The 17,845-nt window shown below is 33.6% G+C and overlaps 1 protein-coding gene across 3 annotated transcripts in view; it reads left to right on the top strand.

Annotated features, from left to right (window-relative positions):
* ADAMTS19 (ADAM metallopeptidase with thrombospondin type 1 motif 19) overlaps positions 1-17,845 on the top strand; it is a 242,712-nt gene that overhangs the window by 34,284 nt on the left and 190,583 nt on the right. For all 3 annotated transcript variants that reach the window (XM_032261509.1, XM_032261570.1, XM_032261621.1), the window contains exon 3: positions 9,338-9,503. In XM_032261509.1, the coding sequence (XP_032117400.1) occupies positions 9,338-9,503 (166 nt within the window). The remainder of the gene's footprint in view (positions 1-9,337; positions 9,504-17,845) is intronic.

Genomic DNA, 17,845 nt, shown 5'->3' with positions numbered 1-17,845 from the left:
ATGTTCCACTTGACCAGTCTTCACCACTTCCTTTTGACTTTTTCAGCATAGAGGCCAAAGAGTAGATTCTATTTATTCTCATACTGACGAAGTTGTATATGATAGAGTTAAAAAGACACATTTTGAACCTTTTAAAATCTATATCTCTATTAAATGTCAGAGGAAAAGACAGAAAAAGGACATCAGTTTGCAAGAAAATGAAGAAAAGCCATATATTTTTCATTTGTAGGAGTGAACTTGTTCCTGAGTAATTATGGAAATAAAATATGATTGTGTTGAAAGATATACCGCAAAAAGCCCTCATGAAGCACACCAAGATAAAATTTGTAAGCAGTGTCCAAGAAAAGATAGATGGTTTAAAAAACAGAGGACTTTCATCAGGGGTTGTTTTTGATTATGAATCAAGTAAGTGAAGCTGCTATGAAATGCCCCTGGGTTTCTTTCTGATAACCATTTCTCATTACCACTTCCCATATATGAAGTCTCTTCCCTGATGCCCCTCATTCAAAAGGCCATTTCCACATCACTCTGTAACCCATTCCCAGTACTTGGTACCACTTGAATTCATATAATACATATATAGCTTTTCGTTGAGTAAATAAGACTCAAGGGTCATAATAAAACACTTGCCCGCCCCTCCTGGTTTTGTTTCTGGTATTTATTTGTAGGTTCTGGGAAGATTTCTGGTAAATTTATTCACAAAATTCTCTATTTGATCTTTCAAATATGTATTCTATAATCTTCAAACTGTCAAAATTCACATGAAGTTAAAAGTAATCGGCCACATGCCCTCCGCATTCAGGCTTTCTTAGAAGAAATTACATGCAATGAAAATGGAAGAATGAAGTCAGAGTCCTTGTTATTTCTCTACCTATAGCTTTGAATCCTCCTACTCAGTGCACTGGGCTTTCTCTGGCTTCTCTAGCATTGGAACTGTTAACAGACACCCAGAAGGAGGGGCAGGTTTTAGGTGACTGATGGCATTTTGGGATATTATCGTCAAGCTCCACATTTGCCAAGTGCTTTAAATGGACGGTCTTTCATAGACCACATTTGTGGCTTCTTGGGAGGCTCTTTTCTTCAGAGATACTCCTCAGTCTCTGAGGATCTTACGCTTGTCCTGTGAGGAGGGTGAATTCATCTTCTCAGGAGGTCACTTGCAACATCTACCTTAGTCTTTGGGTATCTGTTGGAATACTTTCCATCTATATTTTCATCTTTTTTTAAAATTGCAGAATAGAACAAAGACAGAAATAAGATTCTAAATAATCAACATAAAGCTTAACAACAGATTATGAAGCAAATATAGCTCTTTTTGACCCAGCTGGCTAAATGGTGCATCATTTTCTTTCGTAGAGTGTAAGTTGATGACAGACCTCGATCACCTTGTTCACTGCTGTTCCCTGAGCCTCTAACTATACAAAGTTTATACTAATAAGCATTTATTGGATAAAGAGTTGGATGAAAAGATCAGTAATAAAATTATGATATACTTAGAGGATACACTATTATTTGGCAATTAAAAGACACACTTATAAAGATCACATAATGCTATAGAAAACAAGCTTTTCTTAAATGGGACAAAGTAGAATATAAAACTCTACTATATGTATGCCTGTCTATACACACAAACGTATGCCCATACACCAATACATATATGAGTATATATGTGTAGGTAAATTGACTAGAGAAATATATACATAGATTCATATGTAATTATCCTGTTTGACAAGATTTAGAAGAATTTTTTAAACCATATTTCTTAAATGTTCCACTATTTTAAAATTCTAGTTGTATGATTAGAAAAGATTTGTAGGAAAGAAAATAGAAAAGAGAATTAAAGAATGGAAGAAGAAAAACAAAAACCTTGAAATATTCTACCAAGTCTGCCATGGGAGAATTGCTGGGGCATCTACTGCTGAAGGAGGCCTGGAGGTGAAACCTCAGCCCGCTTAGAAAGCCAGTGTGCCTTTGGCAGCCAAGAAGTCTGATCACATACAACAGTCTGGCAAGATAAGTTCAGAGCCTTAATGTAGTATTTTTGCCTTCTGCTTTGGGAGAGATGAGGCCTGGCCTGGCTATTGATATCAAATTTTGGATATCTACCATCTGTGAGGTGTTATGCTTGACATCCAAATCCTTAGTGTAAAATTTTTTAAAGATGAGGATTTTTTTGAAATAACACTCATATGGCAGGCCTACCCTTTTGCAGAAAGCTTCACAAAGGCAGCATGTGCTTGAAACCAGACAGCCTTTCCTTTGATTCCTGTCTTCACCACATACTGATTTGTGATCTTAGGACATATTAAATCTTTTTGAAGCTCACTTTGTTTTTTATTTATAAAATTGATGAAATTAGCATGTGTCCAAAGCTCTGTGTATAGATTAAATTAAATAATACATATAAAATCCTTGTAAACATGCCTATTATTATCTTATTGTTTTCATATAAATAGTTTTAAATGGGCTTGAAAAAGAAAGAGCAAAGGTCAATATAATTTTTAGCTGGGGTAGCTAAAAAAAGGTAGAGCCATAAACAGATATACAAACTTAGAGGGGTGATACTAAGGTGGAAAGAATGATGATATGACTGAAATTAAACAAGGGAAATGAGAGAGGAGGGTGAATCTTGAAGGGAGGAAGTGGACTACAAGTGAGGGGAATTTGGGAATCATCTCCATAAAGGAGGTTATCAAACCACTGAGTATGATAGATGCAGAGAACAATTGTTTACCAAAATCCGGCCTTGGGATGAGGAACATGACCTGTTTAGGGAACAGAAATAGTTTCCAGAGATGAAAAGAACCAGGCTTGCGGAAATTCAAAGAGGAGAAAAGTGGGCAAGGATCAAATGCCACAGAGAGGGGAATAAAAAGGAAATCGTAGGCAACCTCAGAACAATTTCTGGAGTCTGGGGATTTGGAAATGGGGACTAGAATATAAGTAAAAATTTAAGTAGAGTGTAGGTAGTAAGCAAAGATAGCATAATGTATCAACACCAAAAATTAACATGGAAATTAGGAAGCCTACACTCTATCCTGACATTCACATTAGCTCTCTGTATATTGCAATATTTCTAAGGATTGATTTTCTTTATTTTAAAACTACAGTAATGCTCAGATGATTTCCAACTTTTCTTCTATCATTGGAGTTTTATGATTCTCTTTGGAGCCCTTTGGCTAGGAAAGAAAATGGAATGATGTTAACAATGTGGCCATCTGAAAAGTTTTTCTAAAGATACTACCTGAGCACCCAAGGAAGCCAACACTGGAAATGACCAGTGGAGGAAATAAAATTCTAATTTCCACCTGCAAAATCCCAGGTGGAGTAAATACCTGCTCTTCAGAGCAGTGACGGATACATTTTCTGTTATCTTAAGAAGGAAGACTACATTGAGTTAACAACATTCCTTGAGCACCTGTTATATACTAGACCTTATGTATTAAAGGCATGAAGATGAGCATTATTCCAAAGCCTCAAGTAGCTCATGATCTAATCAGAGAGACATGAAACTATAACCATAGTAGACATATTAGTGCAACAACAGAAAATGTCTGGTGTAGAATTAGATAGGGAAAGCAATTGTTACTTTGGAGAAAGGACAGCATCTGCTTGATTTTGAAGAATTGATAGCTCTTCACAGGCACTATGACATTCTGGAAAGAGAAGACAGTATGTGCAATATGTCAAGCTGTAATCATGCAACTAAAGGTTATTTTGAAATATATTTGTTCACACAGTAAAAGTTTGTCTATTATTGTTATATATGAAGTTTGAGTGGTCAAAGTAAAACTGGAGAGGTAGATGAGAGATTCTCATAACTTATAGGCTTCATATATCTTCATGAAGGATTTTGAGTTTATCTTTGTAAGTATACAGTGGAAACATTAAAAGAATCATCAGGAAGAGTAATTTAAGATGATAAGAGAATAGATATGGTATCAGAAGTGTAGTTTTATACAGATTTATATGTAGATATAGAATATACAAATGCATGATAAATCACTCCCATTTATCCCATTTAATACTAAAATGATATTTTATTTGAATATAGCATAAGAAAAACATGACATTATAATTTATGCCTAGCCCTATATCATTTGAGACTATATAATGCTTTATTTACATAATGAGATCTCTTATTACACTATAACCTTATGAGAAAATACTTAAGAAAATAAAGACAAACTTACATAGAAGTTCAGATCATGTACTGTATCAGATATTTGTCTAAAATGTTTTAAAAAGCATATACTGATGCCAAAGACTTTAAACAACTTCTGTTATCAGTGTTGAAAACAAAACACTTCTTCTCCTTCTAGTGTCTCACTAATTCTTGGAGGTACCTTATATTGGGACAATAGACTTATATCCTAAGATATTTAAGACATTGGCTTTCTTTGTCCCATCAGGAACATGTCTTTTTTTTTAATTATAAGAGTTTATTTTATTTTCTGACCATATTTTCCTATTTCTCTGCTCAAGCCAAACATCTTCTAACTGTTGCCTAGACTCTCCATTTTCTTTGCCCATGCTTAGAATCCCTCCTCTATAAGGAGCATCCTTGCCCTTGTCTTATGCAAATCCTGCTGTCCCTCAGGACCTTTCTCATATCCTGAATTTATAATGATCTCTCACCTTTCACAAGTCCAGCAGCACATAGGACATGTAGTTATTGTGATATACTATATATTTTTAAATTATTTTAAATGACAAAAATTACAAATATGTACATCACAAATGAACATATTTTATCAGGTTTTGTGATGACATTTAAAATCCAAATCCACTTTCTTGACAATTTTTGAATATATAATGCATCATTTTTTAATTATAGTCACCACATTGTAAAGTAAATCTCTTGAACTTATTCCTCTTGTCTAACTGAAATTTTGGATCCTTGGACCAACACCTTCCCAAACTCCCTTTCCTTCTGCTCACCACCATTCTACTCTTTGCTTCTACAAGTCTGACTATTTTAGATTTTACATGTAAGTGGATTGTGCAGTATTTGTGTTTCTATATCGGGCTTATTCTACTTAATATAATGTCCTTCAGGTTCATCTATATCATCACAAATGACAGGATTTTCTTCTTTGTTAAGTCTGAATAGTATTCTGTCTACACGCACACGCACGCACACACACACACACACACACACACAGATACACACACCATTTTTTAATCCATTAATCTGTTAATGGACACTTAGGTTGATTCCACATCTTGACTATTGTGAATATTACTGCAATAAACATAAGGGTGCAGATCTCTTTTTCACATCTGATTTCATGTCCTTTGAATATATAGCCAGAAGTGGAATTGCTGGATCATATTTTTTAAAAATAGGATTTTATCACGACTCTTACGATATTTAGTACTTAATGAATGCTCAATACGTACTTGTTCTACTGATCCTCAAAAAAATTCCTTAAGCCATTTCATTGAAATTTTATCTAAAAAACTGAAACTCTGGAACTTGAAGAAAATTGCAAGAAAGGAGCATGGAAGAATGAAGAGAAAACTTCAGATAATTGTAGACGTATTTTGGTTATGTCAGTGATTTGGAAGTGAGATAGTTGAAGCGAAACAGTCATCCCAGTAGAAGTGGGAAGTACCATTTTGCTTTCTGTTCCTTCTAACTTTTTAGTTAGGTCTTATGTGCTTTAGGATTTATCTACTTAATAGCCCATAATTAATATGAATTTGAACAGATGAACCATTTATATTTAATGAGGTAAAGCAACAATATATAAACATCCCTGCACATTGACCAAATCAAATTTTAGGTTTCGATTAGAAGTTTGTGTTAGTGTCAGCACATCTACCTGGAGATAGAAGTTAATGTTTATTTAAAAAGCATAGAGACACATAAATAGGGAAAAAGACATTTCAACCAGTTAAAAAAAAGAAATGACTGGTAGCTTACTTCTACAAAAGCAATGCTAAATTGCAAAATATGGAAATTCTTACTAATTTGAGAAATCAAATAACATTAAATGACAAAAGAACAAGCAGTCATCATGTGAGAAAATGCCTATGATGATAGAAATAAGTTAGAAAACAACTGTTAAAGTTAATTTTGCATCTAGATATTTACATGAAATGCCTCAAGTGAGTTAGTTATTTTGAAAAATTTTTAAAGGAAAATATGAAAAACACTTATATACTTGGCATTTATTTTAGATAACGCATTGTGCCATATTCATTTTATTTCTTGCTAAAATTCAGAGGACAATATTTGCATTAAAGCACAGACTGCCTAATTGTGGGTTACCCAGCACAGGGGCACTTGTGCAGAGAGGTTAATATTGATAGCCTGTACAATCACGATACAGATAGAACATTTTTTTAATGGAAAATGTTAGCCCTTTGAGGGGACACAGAAAACCTCAAGAAATTCTATAATTCTGCTTTAATGTGAGCCAGTATCTTGAATGACACATTTTCATGCTAGGGCATTTTGTGGCCATAGGATAGTATGAAAGGTCGAGATAGAAAGTTCATGGTGTGACTCTTGATGCTAAGTATGCCCCAGAGTGAACTGAGTTGGAACTCAGTGGTCAGACTATAAACATGTATTGAATGAATGAGTCACCACTTATAATTATTCCAACTTGTTTTTTCCTGTTTCAAAGTAACTTTCTTGTTTTTAAAAATGTCTGTACATACAATTCTAATACAAGAGATAATGTTATATAATAAAGAAGCTTCCAAATCCTAACAAAACAATAATATAATTTATTTCAGACAATAATTTGCATGCTAACAGAGATACAAAACTTAATAAAGTTAGATTCTTTGAACTCTGTGAGTTTTTCAGCCTATACTCAAAATGTTTGGGTACTTATATTTATAATTGACTTTATTGTTAAAATTAACAGAAAATACTTATTGACTAGTTACCCATTATCAGAGCATTGCCCATGGTAAGAGCATTGCTTTCTGTTCCTTCTAACTTTTATATTTTGAGACGGAGTCTCTCTGTGTCACCAGGCTGGAGTGCAGTAGCCGTGATCTCAGCTCACTGCAACCTTGCCTCCTGGGTTCAAGTAATTCTCCTGCCTCAGCCTCCCAAGTAGCTGGGACTACAGGTGTGTGCCACCACTCCCAACTAATTTTTGTATTTTCTGTAGAGACAGGGTTTCACCATGTTGGTAAGGATAGTCTCAATCTCTTAACCTCGTGATCTGCCCACCTCGGCTTCCTAAAATGCTGGGATCACAGGCATGAGCCACCATTCCTGGCTGTATTTTAAAAATATGTGTATTTTTAAAAAGCTATCCTCCAAATAACCCTATAAAGTTGACGTTTGGATAAAGGTACTATAACTTTCTCATAGTTACATAGCTAGCAGTAAGTTATGAACCCAGTTCAGAATCTGTTCTTGGAGTCATTAAATTTTATGTGATAGTAAGCAATTAAATTTTATATCATTTATTGTTATAAATCTAACCATGTTTATAACCTGGTTGAAATTTATGATTTCCATAAACTGAGCATGGTTGCCTGAGCTGTGCTGAGCATCATAATTAGTATTTTAATCATCAGCCTCGTTGCCAGTTTTATTAGCAACCTTGAAAACTTAGTGACTCTCAGAATTACAGTAATCTATAAGAATAATATATTTATTTATTTTTAGTCTAGATCAATAATGCGTAACATACCACCACCTATTCTCAATTTATGTGTAGATGTACTACATCTTTAATGACCATTATTTAATAATTTTATCTTTAATATTTTCTTGTTTCTCATTAAATTAAGCTCAAGGGAAAAACTGCTGGATTTGATGTACTTATCTTAAAATTCAAGCTACTTTCAGATTAAGAGAAGTAAAGTATTTATGGAAAATGAAAGAACTTATTTGAAGATATTTGAAGGCATATTAAAATTACACAAATAATTGTCCCCCATCCTAATATTTGTGTGAGTGTGTGTGAGAGAGAGTGTGTGTGTGTGTGTGTGTGTGTGTGTGTGTGCGTGTGTGTCAGAGAGAGAGAGCTTGAGACGTAAGGAAACTAACAGAGGCAGAGAGAGAGAAAGGGAGAAAGAGGAGGGGGACCAATCAAGGTGATAAAATTGCTTATTGTAGTTCTTAAATGATAAAACTCATTCAATAAAATGAGATTGATTGGGATTTTAATATTTACTCTCAATTTACTTTATTTGGTACAGAATGAAATGAGGTAAAATATTGGCAATGGAAGATGCAATACTCTCTAATAATTGAAAAAATTTTTTTTAAAAATTTCTTCTACACTGCCAAAGAAAACATACATTTTCATTTCTTTTTAAAATTTTCACTTTAGAAAATAATTGTATTATCATTGTGCTACTTATATATGGATCAAATTGAAATGAAATATACATAAAATTCACATTGATAATTCAAAACAGAATTGAGAACTTTGATGTTAGCAGATTGGGTATGAGTAATACAGGTTTTAATATATGATTTCTTCAAAACCATTTGCTAAAGAGATAATATAATTGAATGCATGCTACTATATATTAATTATGGAGAGTTAAATAATAAAAATGAAAAAGATCATGTCATAGCATGTTCTTTCATGTGGAACACTTTCCTAATTATAATGTAAATTTACTTTCTAAAAAAGGAAAGAAAGAAATGACTAGGCTTAGCCTCAAAATATAACAAGTATACTTACTTGTTATAAGTACTTTTTAATTGATCATAACTGTATTTTACAGTTTTAACCCTCTCTAATAATTGGATGACTTTTAAAACATGTCACTATGTGAAATGAAACTTGTTGATGTAAGTGCTTCATTTTTCTCTAACTTATTCAAAGGCTTTAAAAATATATAGTATTTTAGTATAATATACACTAAAAATATATAGAAGGCTTTAATAATATTTTATATATTACTTTTGATGCTTCTTGCATTTGTCTTAATATGTTACATGAATTACTTCATTAAATAATTATTGTCAAAAAGTTGGACTGTGTCATGTATGCAATTAAAAACTGTACTGCTCTTTCTGTAAATGCTGTACATGTAAGTGACCCCATGGGTCTCCCAAAGTGAGCCTTTAACATTCCAAAATTTTTACTGTGCATCTGTTGCTGGCATCTAGCCTCCCACCCACACAGGCTAAGACTAACTAAATGAAGTTTATGCTAGTGCAATAAAGTACATAAAGATGAAGTAATAAAATGGGAAGATAGTTACCTTACTAGTGGGGTTGCTAAATTAGTTTCACTAGAAGACTATGCACATTTGTTAACAAAAACAATGTATGAGTGGAAACATCTAAAATTATTTTTTCAAATGGTATTTCTTACATATATTTTTGTGTTATATATTCCAGATGGGATTTATACAGCTCAATGAAGACTTCATATTTATTGAGCCACTCAATGATACAATGGCCATAACAGGTCACCCACACCGTGTATATAGGCAGAAAAGGTCCATGGAGGAAAAAGTCACAAAGAAGTCAGCTCTTCACAGTCGTTACTGTGGTATCATTTCAGGTAAATGCCTTCTCCTGAAAGAGTTTAATTTAAGTAAACATTCAATGTGAGATGACTACTTTGAAAAAAATCTCTCTCTCTCTCATCTATTTACTAGCTTTACTTATTCTTAATGTAGAATCTTTTGGTTAATAACAATTAAATGTATCGATTATAGGATTATCTTTTAGTTTCTTATGAAGCACTACATTTTAATATCAAAAAGTAGAAACTCAAGAGGACTTTAGAGATTAACATATAACATATCCTATACTTTTCTTGAATTGTAAAGTGTTCCTCATGGGATACTGTTCACTTTACTGGAATAGAAATGACACAGAGAATTCCAGATACCCTGAAACTGAATACTGTGAGCTCATAGCCTTATTTTAGTCTGCCTCTATGAAAGCATCATAGATATCTCTTTACTTGGACTAGAAGCATCCTCTTCTTCTCTTTCTTTCTTTTTATAAATTTTCTTTTTCCCATCTAAAACATTTTGGAGCTTAAAATTAACTGCAGAATAGAAAGAAGAATAAGATTTATATGTTTGAATTTTGTTCTCAGTATTCAAATCCCTTAAGTCTGGAACTTTTCAGAGGCTCATAAACATTCCCAAACATCAAATCCTTGGCTCTTTTTGTCTGCCAGCTCTTTACAGGAGCAAAATAAGGGTGACTATTTCATGTACTTTCTTACTTCTTTTAGGCAGAGATCTGTGGTGTTTGCAAGAATGGTAAGGAAAATGAATGATTTCTGTTACATAAATAGGATCTGAAAGTCATAGCTAATATTAAAAAAAAAATTAAAAGTTTTCCTAGGAAAAATCTTTATACATGGAATCCAGATATCTCAGGGTATTTACTGATCTAAGAAATATTTCCAATTAGAATCTGAGAAAATATGAATTTATTAAACATTTTTCAGTTTAAGGACTTTAAAATTTGACTTGCAGATCTTAATTGTCCATGTAGTTTGTATCAAGATATCAATTCTAAAATTTATTATGGTATTTGAGGCGAGATTAGATATGTGCATGGTGACAATAAATCACATTTGTGGAGACAATAGGATATCTATATCATCAATTGTCTAGGGTGTTCAGATTTAGAAAAAAATTATGCTTCTATTTAGAATATATTTATCTCAAATTAATCTGTTACTTCTATTTTCTTTTGTAAAAACTCATGATGTCAGTCTGTACAGGCGTCATCATCAAAAGTAGTTAATCGAGTCTGTCTCCACATCACAGTATTCCATGCCCACCATCAAGCCAGTTTAAATAAGACATATCCCTCTTCTCTATTACAAACACTGTAGATATAAAGAAGACAAAATCAGCTGAACAAAAGTCAGCATTATGAACAAGCAAAAGCTTCTGTATTGGGAAATGATAAAAATGACAACAACAGTTTGGATTTAGTCCATCTAAGTAGATTACTTTGTATGAGTTATACTGGAAATCTGCACTGTGTAACTTTTGAATCATTGTTAAGTTCCAGCTGTTCTAATTACTCATCTACTCTGATGACACAAAGCAGACTTTTTATGCCATTATGTGTATAGGAAAGATTTCTAGAAAATTCTGAATTGTAGTAGGTTAATAAAGCATACATATACAGTTCATATTTGGCAAACATTGTGCATAAAATTTCTGATATATGTTTTTTTGTAGGCATGATTGTTGCATGTAAATGTTGACTTCCTTGGACCAAATCTTGCATGGAGGAGTGCTAAGCTATTATCAGCTAAATGATTTATCAAACTAACCTATTTTCAGATGCCTTTTGAGGGTTCAGAATGTTAAAAATCATTTTAAAATTAGCAATCTGTGAAACAAAATATTTACTTGTACTGATATGTCCAATTGTAGCCTTCTCTTCTTACTTCAGGCTGATATATTAACAAATTAATAACATGGTCCAAATGTTGATAATGTTGCAGTATTTGTCTCTGGAAAATGAAATGATTAAGTTTGCTTGTCTTCAACGTGGTCTTTGTATTCTCTTAACCTTTTAAAGATTTTAAGTAGACTATGCTTCTATCTATTGCTTATATAAATATAGTTTTCCAAACAGGGATTTTCCTGTTTTAAAATGAGTTTGTTGTGTTGTCGTTTTTCAACGTATTGTAAAGGAGGGGAAAGCACATGAGTTTGAGAGTCAGAGGCCTCAGGTTCAAGGCCCAGCTTCAGTCTCACTCCAGCCTAGGGAGTCTTGAGCAATTCCCATTACTTTTGAAACTTGTTTTTTTTTGTTTCTAATGTAAGCACAACCAGTCACCTCACAGGAATGCAGAGATAAATGACACGGTTTCTATTCTCAAGAGGCAAACAATATATTATTTTAACAAACTGGTAAATCAGCAATTACACCATAGACATATTATACAAGATCCCTAGCTCCTAAAAATGACAACTGAGTCTCAAAGATCAAGTAAAACTTAATTAAGACTAGAGGGAGAAAAGAGAACAGAGTCCAGGTTGAGATCACGAACTTCGGGATCAGACTGCCTGTGTTCATATCCCTATGCTACTTCTCTCTGTGTGATCTTGGGAAGCTTAGTTTATCTCTCAAAAGGTCCACTTATTATATACAAAATGGGGATATTAATACTTGAACGTCAAGACTGTCCTCAGAATTATGTGATATTATGTATGAAAAATGAGAAACATGAAGTTTTTAGTGCCTGTTGTTACATGTTAATGGGGCAAGAACATTTCAGACAGAAGGAACAACACATGAAAAAGTGTAAAGGCATGAGAAGGCATCAATCAGGGGAGTGGAAACCAGGTTTCTGTACTTGATAAGACATGGTCCCAGAAAAGTAGTCATGGACTAGAAAATGAAGGGATTTGTATGCCCTGGTAAGCACTTTGTCTTCAAGTGACATTATCAATTTGTATTGTTTAAAATTTTGGTATAAATGTATGAGTATGTCTAAGACTCAGTAGGAAAAGAGAAGATATTTAAGGAGTTGAAGACAAAGGTTTAGGCAGGATGTAGACATGTAGAGATCATCACCATTTTTTTTTTTTTAAGTCGGAGGCATCCTTGAACACTGCCCGGGTTCAAGCGATTCCCCTGCCTCAGCCTCCTGATCATCTCCATTCTAAGAGCTGACTTGAGCTGACTTAACCAGACCACTGAACTAGATCCCATACTCCATCATAAGTATTGTAGAGATCATTGTCAATCTGTGGAGGGCATTATGGAGCACACACACTGAGCACTGGTTAATACTTCTACATTTCTTCTCTGACTGGAAGTATACAGTATCAATTGTGTTGTTTCTATACATGCATTTGGATACAATATGGTCTAAAGATTTAGGAGATGAAGAATGAGCTCTGCATAGTTGCATATAATAAAAACATCAAAGGGAGCAACTTAATAAAAAGATTACTTCAATATGAATGATTTTCACAGACAATGGATAACTTATATGGCAGAGTCTACTGTGAAGTTGAGATTATTTAGAAACCTAGAATCTCCCGCATAGCCTATCTGAATGAGAATAAGGACACAGGAATCTGACAGATTGTGGCCAAAATAGCTTCAGCTGGGACACTGAAGGAGGCATACTTTTCTAATTCTCTCTTATGTGATCTATCTGCCACTCTTGGTACAGATAAAAAGCCTCTCATTTTGTAAACGATCCCCCTGGTTCCTGTTTTAGCTCTCCTTTTATATTCTTACATCTCCATCTCTGTCTCTTCTATGGGAATGTCTTCTTCCATCTGTTTATCCTTGAATGCAGGCATTTCTCAGGGCTTCCTTTTTTTTTTTCTACTTCTCATTCCACCTACTTTCACCCTTCCCAGGGTGATATAATCCAAAGCCAATGTGGGTTCCGCTTTACATTGATTAATTCCAAAATGTCTCCATTTCAATCTTTCTCCTGACTCACAAATATATGTAATAGTAACTTCTATTCAGAAGTCCTCAAGCATCTCAGACTTAATAAATCTACAGCTGAACCCATCATCTCTCCTTCCAAACTCCTCTTCTTATATCCCCAACTATTTACCTAGTCACTTGAAAATTAAAAGTAAACCCCCAACCAAAACACAAGTAACAACAAACAAACAAAAAAGTGTTAATCTAACCTTCTGCTCTTTCTTCCTCTAAGTTTGCATAATGATGTATACTTCCTGATATTTTGCCATCATTTCTTTCTAACACTTCTGTTTTATTATCATAATAAGAACAATTGTTTAGCCAGTCACAGTGGTATACCTGTAGTCCTAGCTACTCAGGAGGCTGAGGTGGAAGGATCACCTATGCCTAAGGGTTCAAAGCTGCCACGAGCAATGATCACACCACTGTCCTTCAGCCTGGGCGACAGAGTGAGACCTGATCCCATCTCTAAATGAAATAAAAGAAAAATAAAAACACATTTCTATAAAATATATCATGGGCCAGTGCATGTAGTTATGTTATATGTGTTATTTTATTTTTATGTTTTCTATAATCCTTTGAGGTAGGTAGTATTTGTATCCTCTTTTTATTTTCAAACCTTTTTGTGGGTACACTGTAGTTGTATATATTTATCAGGTACATGAAATGTCTTCATATAGTCATGCACTGTGATACAAGCACATCATGGTGGACAGGGTATCATCCCCCTCAACCACTTATGCTTTGAGATACAAACAATCCAATTACATTCTTTAAGTTATTTTAAAATATACCATTAAGTTATTATTAACTGTAGTTACCCTATTGTGCTATCAAATAGTAGGTCTTATTCAGTCTAACTCTTTTTGGTACCTATTAACCATCGTGCCTCTCACTTCACTTCCCAGCCTCTGCTAACCATCCTTCTACTCTTCTTGTTCAGGAGTTCAATTGTTTTGATTTTTAGATCCCACAAATAATTAAGACCATGTCATGTTTATCTTTCTGTGCATGGCTTCCTTCATTTAACATAATGATCTACAGTTCCATTCATGTTGCTGCAAATGACTGGATCTCATTGTTTTTGTGGCTGCATAATATTTCACTGTATATAAGTACACCATTTTCTTTATCTGTTCATATGCTGTTGGACACTTAGATTACTCCCAAATCTTAGCTATTGTAAACAGTGCTGCAAAAAAAAAAAAAAATTGAAGTGCAGATATTGCTTAGATACACTGATTCCTTTCTTGGGGGGTTATATACCCAGCAGTAGGATTGGTGTATCATATGGTAGCTCTATTTTTAGTGTTTGAGGAACCTCCAAACTGTTCTTCATAGCTTATAGGTTGTATTGATTTACATTCTCACTAACAGTGTACAAGGGTTCCCTTTTCTACACATCCTTGCCAGCATTTGTTCTTGCTTGTCTTTTGAATAAAAGCCATTTTAACTGGGGTGAGGCGATATCTCATTGTGGTTTTGATTTGCATTTCTCTGGTGAACAATGTTATTCACCACCTTTTCATGTGACTGTTTGCCATTTGTATGTCTTTTTTTTGAGAAATGTCTATTCAAATATTTTGCCTATTTTTTTTATTGAATTATGAGATTTTTTCCTACGGAGTTGTTTGAGCTCCTTATACATTCTAGTTATTAAACCTTTGCCAGCTGGATAGTTTGCGAATATTTTCTCCCATTATGTGTATTGCCTCCACTTTGTTGATTGTATCCTTTATTGTGCAGAAGCTTTTCAACTTGGTATGATCCCATTTGTTCATTTTTGCTTTGAATGCCTGTGCTTGTGAGGTATTACTCAGGAAATCTTTGCTGAGACCAATAATGTCCTGGAGATTTTCCCCAAAGTTTTCTTGTAATAGTTTCATAGTTAGAGGTCTTAGACTTAAATCTTTAATCCATTTTTATTTTTTGTGAATGGTGAGAGATAGGAATCTAGTTTCATTCTTTTGCAAATGGATATTCAGTTTTCCCAGCATCATTTATTAAAGAGATTCTCTTTTCCCTAGTGTATGTTCTTGGGACCTTTGTCAAAAATGAGTTCATTATAGGTACGTGAGTTTGTTTCTTGGTTCTGTGTTATGTTCCATTGGTCTATGCGGCTGTTTTTACAGCAGTACCATGCTGTTTTCATTACTATAGCTCTGTAGTACAATTTGAAGTCAAATAATGTGATTCATGCAATTTTGTTCTTTTTTGCTGAGGATAGCTTTGTCTGTTCTGGGTCTTTTAGTGACTTCACATAAATTTTAGGACTGTTTTTTCTAATTCTGTGAAGAATGTCATTGGTATTTTGATAGGGATTGCATTGAATCTGCAGATTAGTTTGAATAGTACAAACATTTTAGCAATATTGATTCTTCCAAACCATGAACATGGAATATCTTTCTACTTTTTGCTATCTTCATCTATTTCCGTCATCAGTGTTTTATAATTTTCATTATAGAGATCTTTCACTACTTTGGTTAATTCCTTGGTATTTAGTTTTATGTTTGGCTATCGTAAATGGGGTTACATTTTTAAATTTGTTTTTCACATTGTTCACTGCTGGCATATAGAAGTGCTAATGATTTTTGTATGTTAATTTTGTATTCTCCAACTTTACTGAATTTATCTGTTTTAATAGTTTTCTTGTGGAATCATTAGGTTTTTCCAAATATAGGATTGTATCATCAGCAAACAAGGTTAATTTGACTTCTTCCTTTCCAATTTGAATGCCTTTATATTTTTCTCTTATCTGATTGCTCTAGCTAGGACTTGCAGTAATATACTGAATAACAGTGGAAACAGTGGGCATCCTTGTTGTGTTATAGATCTTAGAGAAAAGTCTTTCTGTTTTTTTCCAATTTAGTATGATACTAGCTGTGGGTCCGTGGTGTATGATTTTTATTATGTTGATGTGTGTTCCTTTTACCCCCAGTTTTTTTAGTGCTTTTATCCTGAAGGGATGTTGAATTTTATGAAATGCTTTTTCAGCATCAATTGACATGATCATATGGTTTTATCCTTCATTCTATATATAAGATATATCATGTTGACTGATTTGCAAATGCTGAACCATCCTTGCATCCCAGGGATAAATTCCACTTTGTTGTGATGAATGAACTTTTTAATGCATTGTTGCATTCAGTTTGCTAGTATTTTGTTGAGGATTTTTGCACCAGTAGTCATCAGAGATATTAGCCTAGAGTTTTGTTTGTTTTTTTGTAATTCATGTGTCTCTTTTACTGGTTTTGTGTGTGTGTGTGTGTGTGTGTGTGTGTGTGTGTGTGTGTGAGTGTGTCAGAGTAATACTGGCTTCCTAGAATGACCTTGGAAGTATTTCCTCCTTTTACATTTTTTGGAATAGTTTGACTAGGACTGGTAATAGTTCTTCCTTAAATGTTTGATAGATTTCAGCAGTGAAGCCATAGGATCCTAGACTTGACTTTACTGAAAGATATTTTATTATGGCTTCAATCTTATTACTTGCTATTGGTCTGTTCAGATTTTGGATTTCTTCCTGGTTCAGTCTTTGTAGGTTGTATATATCTAGGAATTTGTCCATTTCTTCTATATTTTCTGACATTGGTATATAGTTGCTCATAGTAGCTACTAATGATGGTTTGAATTTCTGCAGTATTGGTTGCAATGTCTCCTTTGTCATTTCTGATTTCATTTATTTGGACCTTCTCTCTTTTATTCTAAGTCTGGTTAAAGGTTTGTCAATTTTGTTTAACTTTGAAAATTAAAAAAAAAAGCACAAAACTTTCTGTTTTATTGATCTTTTGTATTTTTTATTTCAATTTCATTTATTTTTGCTCTGATCTTTATTACTTATTTTATTCTAGTCTTAAGTTTGGTTTGCTCTTGCTATTCTAGTTCTCTGAGATGCATTGTTAGGTTTTTTATTTGAGATTTTTCCTTTTTTTATGTAGGCACTTATATCTATAAACTTCCCTCTGAATACTGCTTTTGCTGTATCCCATAGGCTTTGGTATTTTTGGTTTTCATTATCTTTGTTCAAGAAATTTTCCAATTGTCTTCTCACTTTGTTCATTAACCCACTGGTCATTCAGGAACATATTTTTAATTTCCATGTAGTTGTATAATTTCCAAAATTCCCTCATTATCAATTTCTAGTTTTATTCCATTTTGGTCAGAGAAGCTGCTTAATATTATATTACTTTAATTTTTGGAATGGTGTAACACTTGTTTTATGACATAACATACGGTCTTTCGTTGAGAATGATCCATGTCCTGAGGAAAAGAATGTGTATTCTGCAGCTCTTGGTTAAAATGTTCTGTACATTTTTATTAGAGTCATTTGGCCCATAGTGCAGATTAAATCTGATACTTCTTGGTTGATTTCCTGTCTGAAAGATCTGTCCAGTGCTGAAAGTGGGGTGTTTCCAGTTATTATTGTATTGTGGCCCATTCTCTCTCATTAGCCCTAATAATATATTC

Source organism: Sapajus apella, unplaced genomic scaffold (genome assembly GCF_009761245.1).
Source record: "Sapajus apella isolate SASKATOON/1434 unplaced genomic scaffold, GSC_monkey_1.0 scaffold1, whole genome shotgun sequence".
NCBI lineage: Eukaryota > Metazoa > Chordata > Mammalia > Primates > Cebidae > Sapajus > Sapajus apella.
This window is presented reverse-complemented; position numbering and strand designations above follow the sequence as displayed.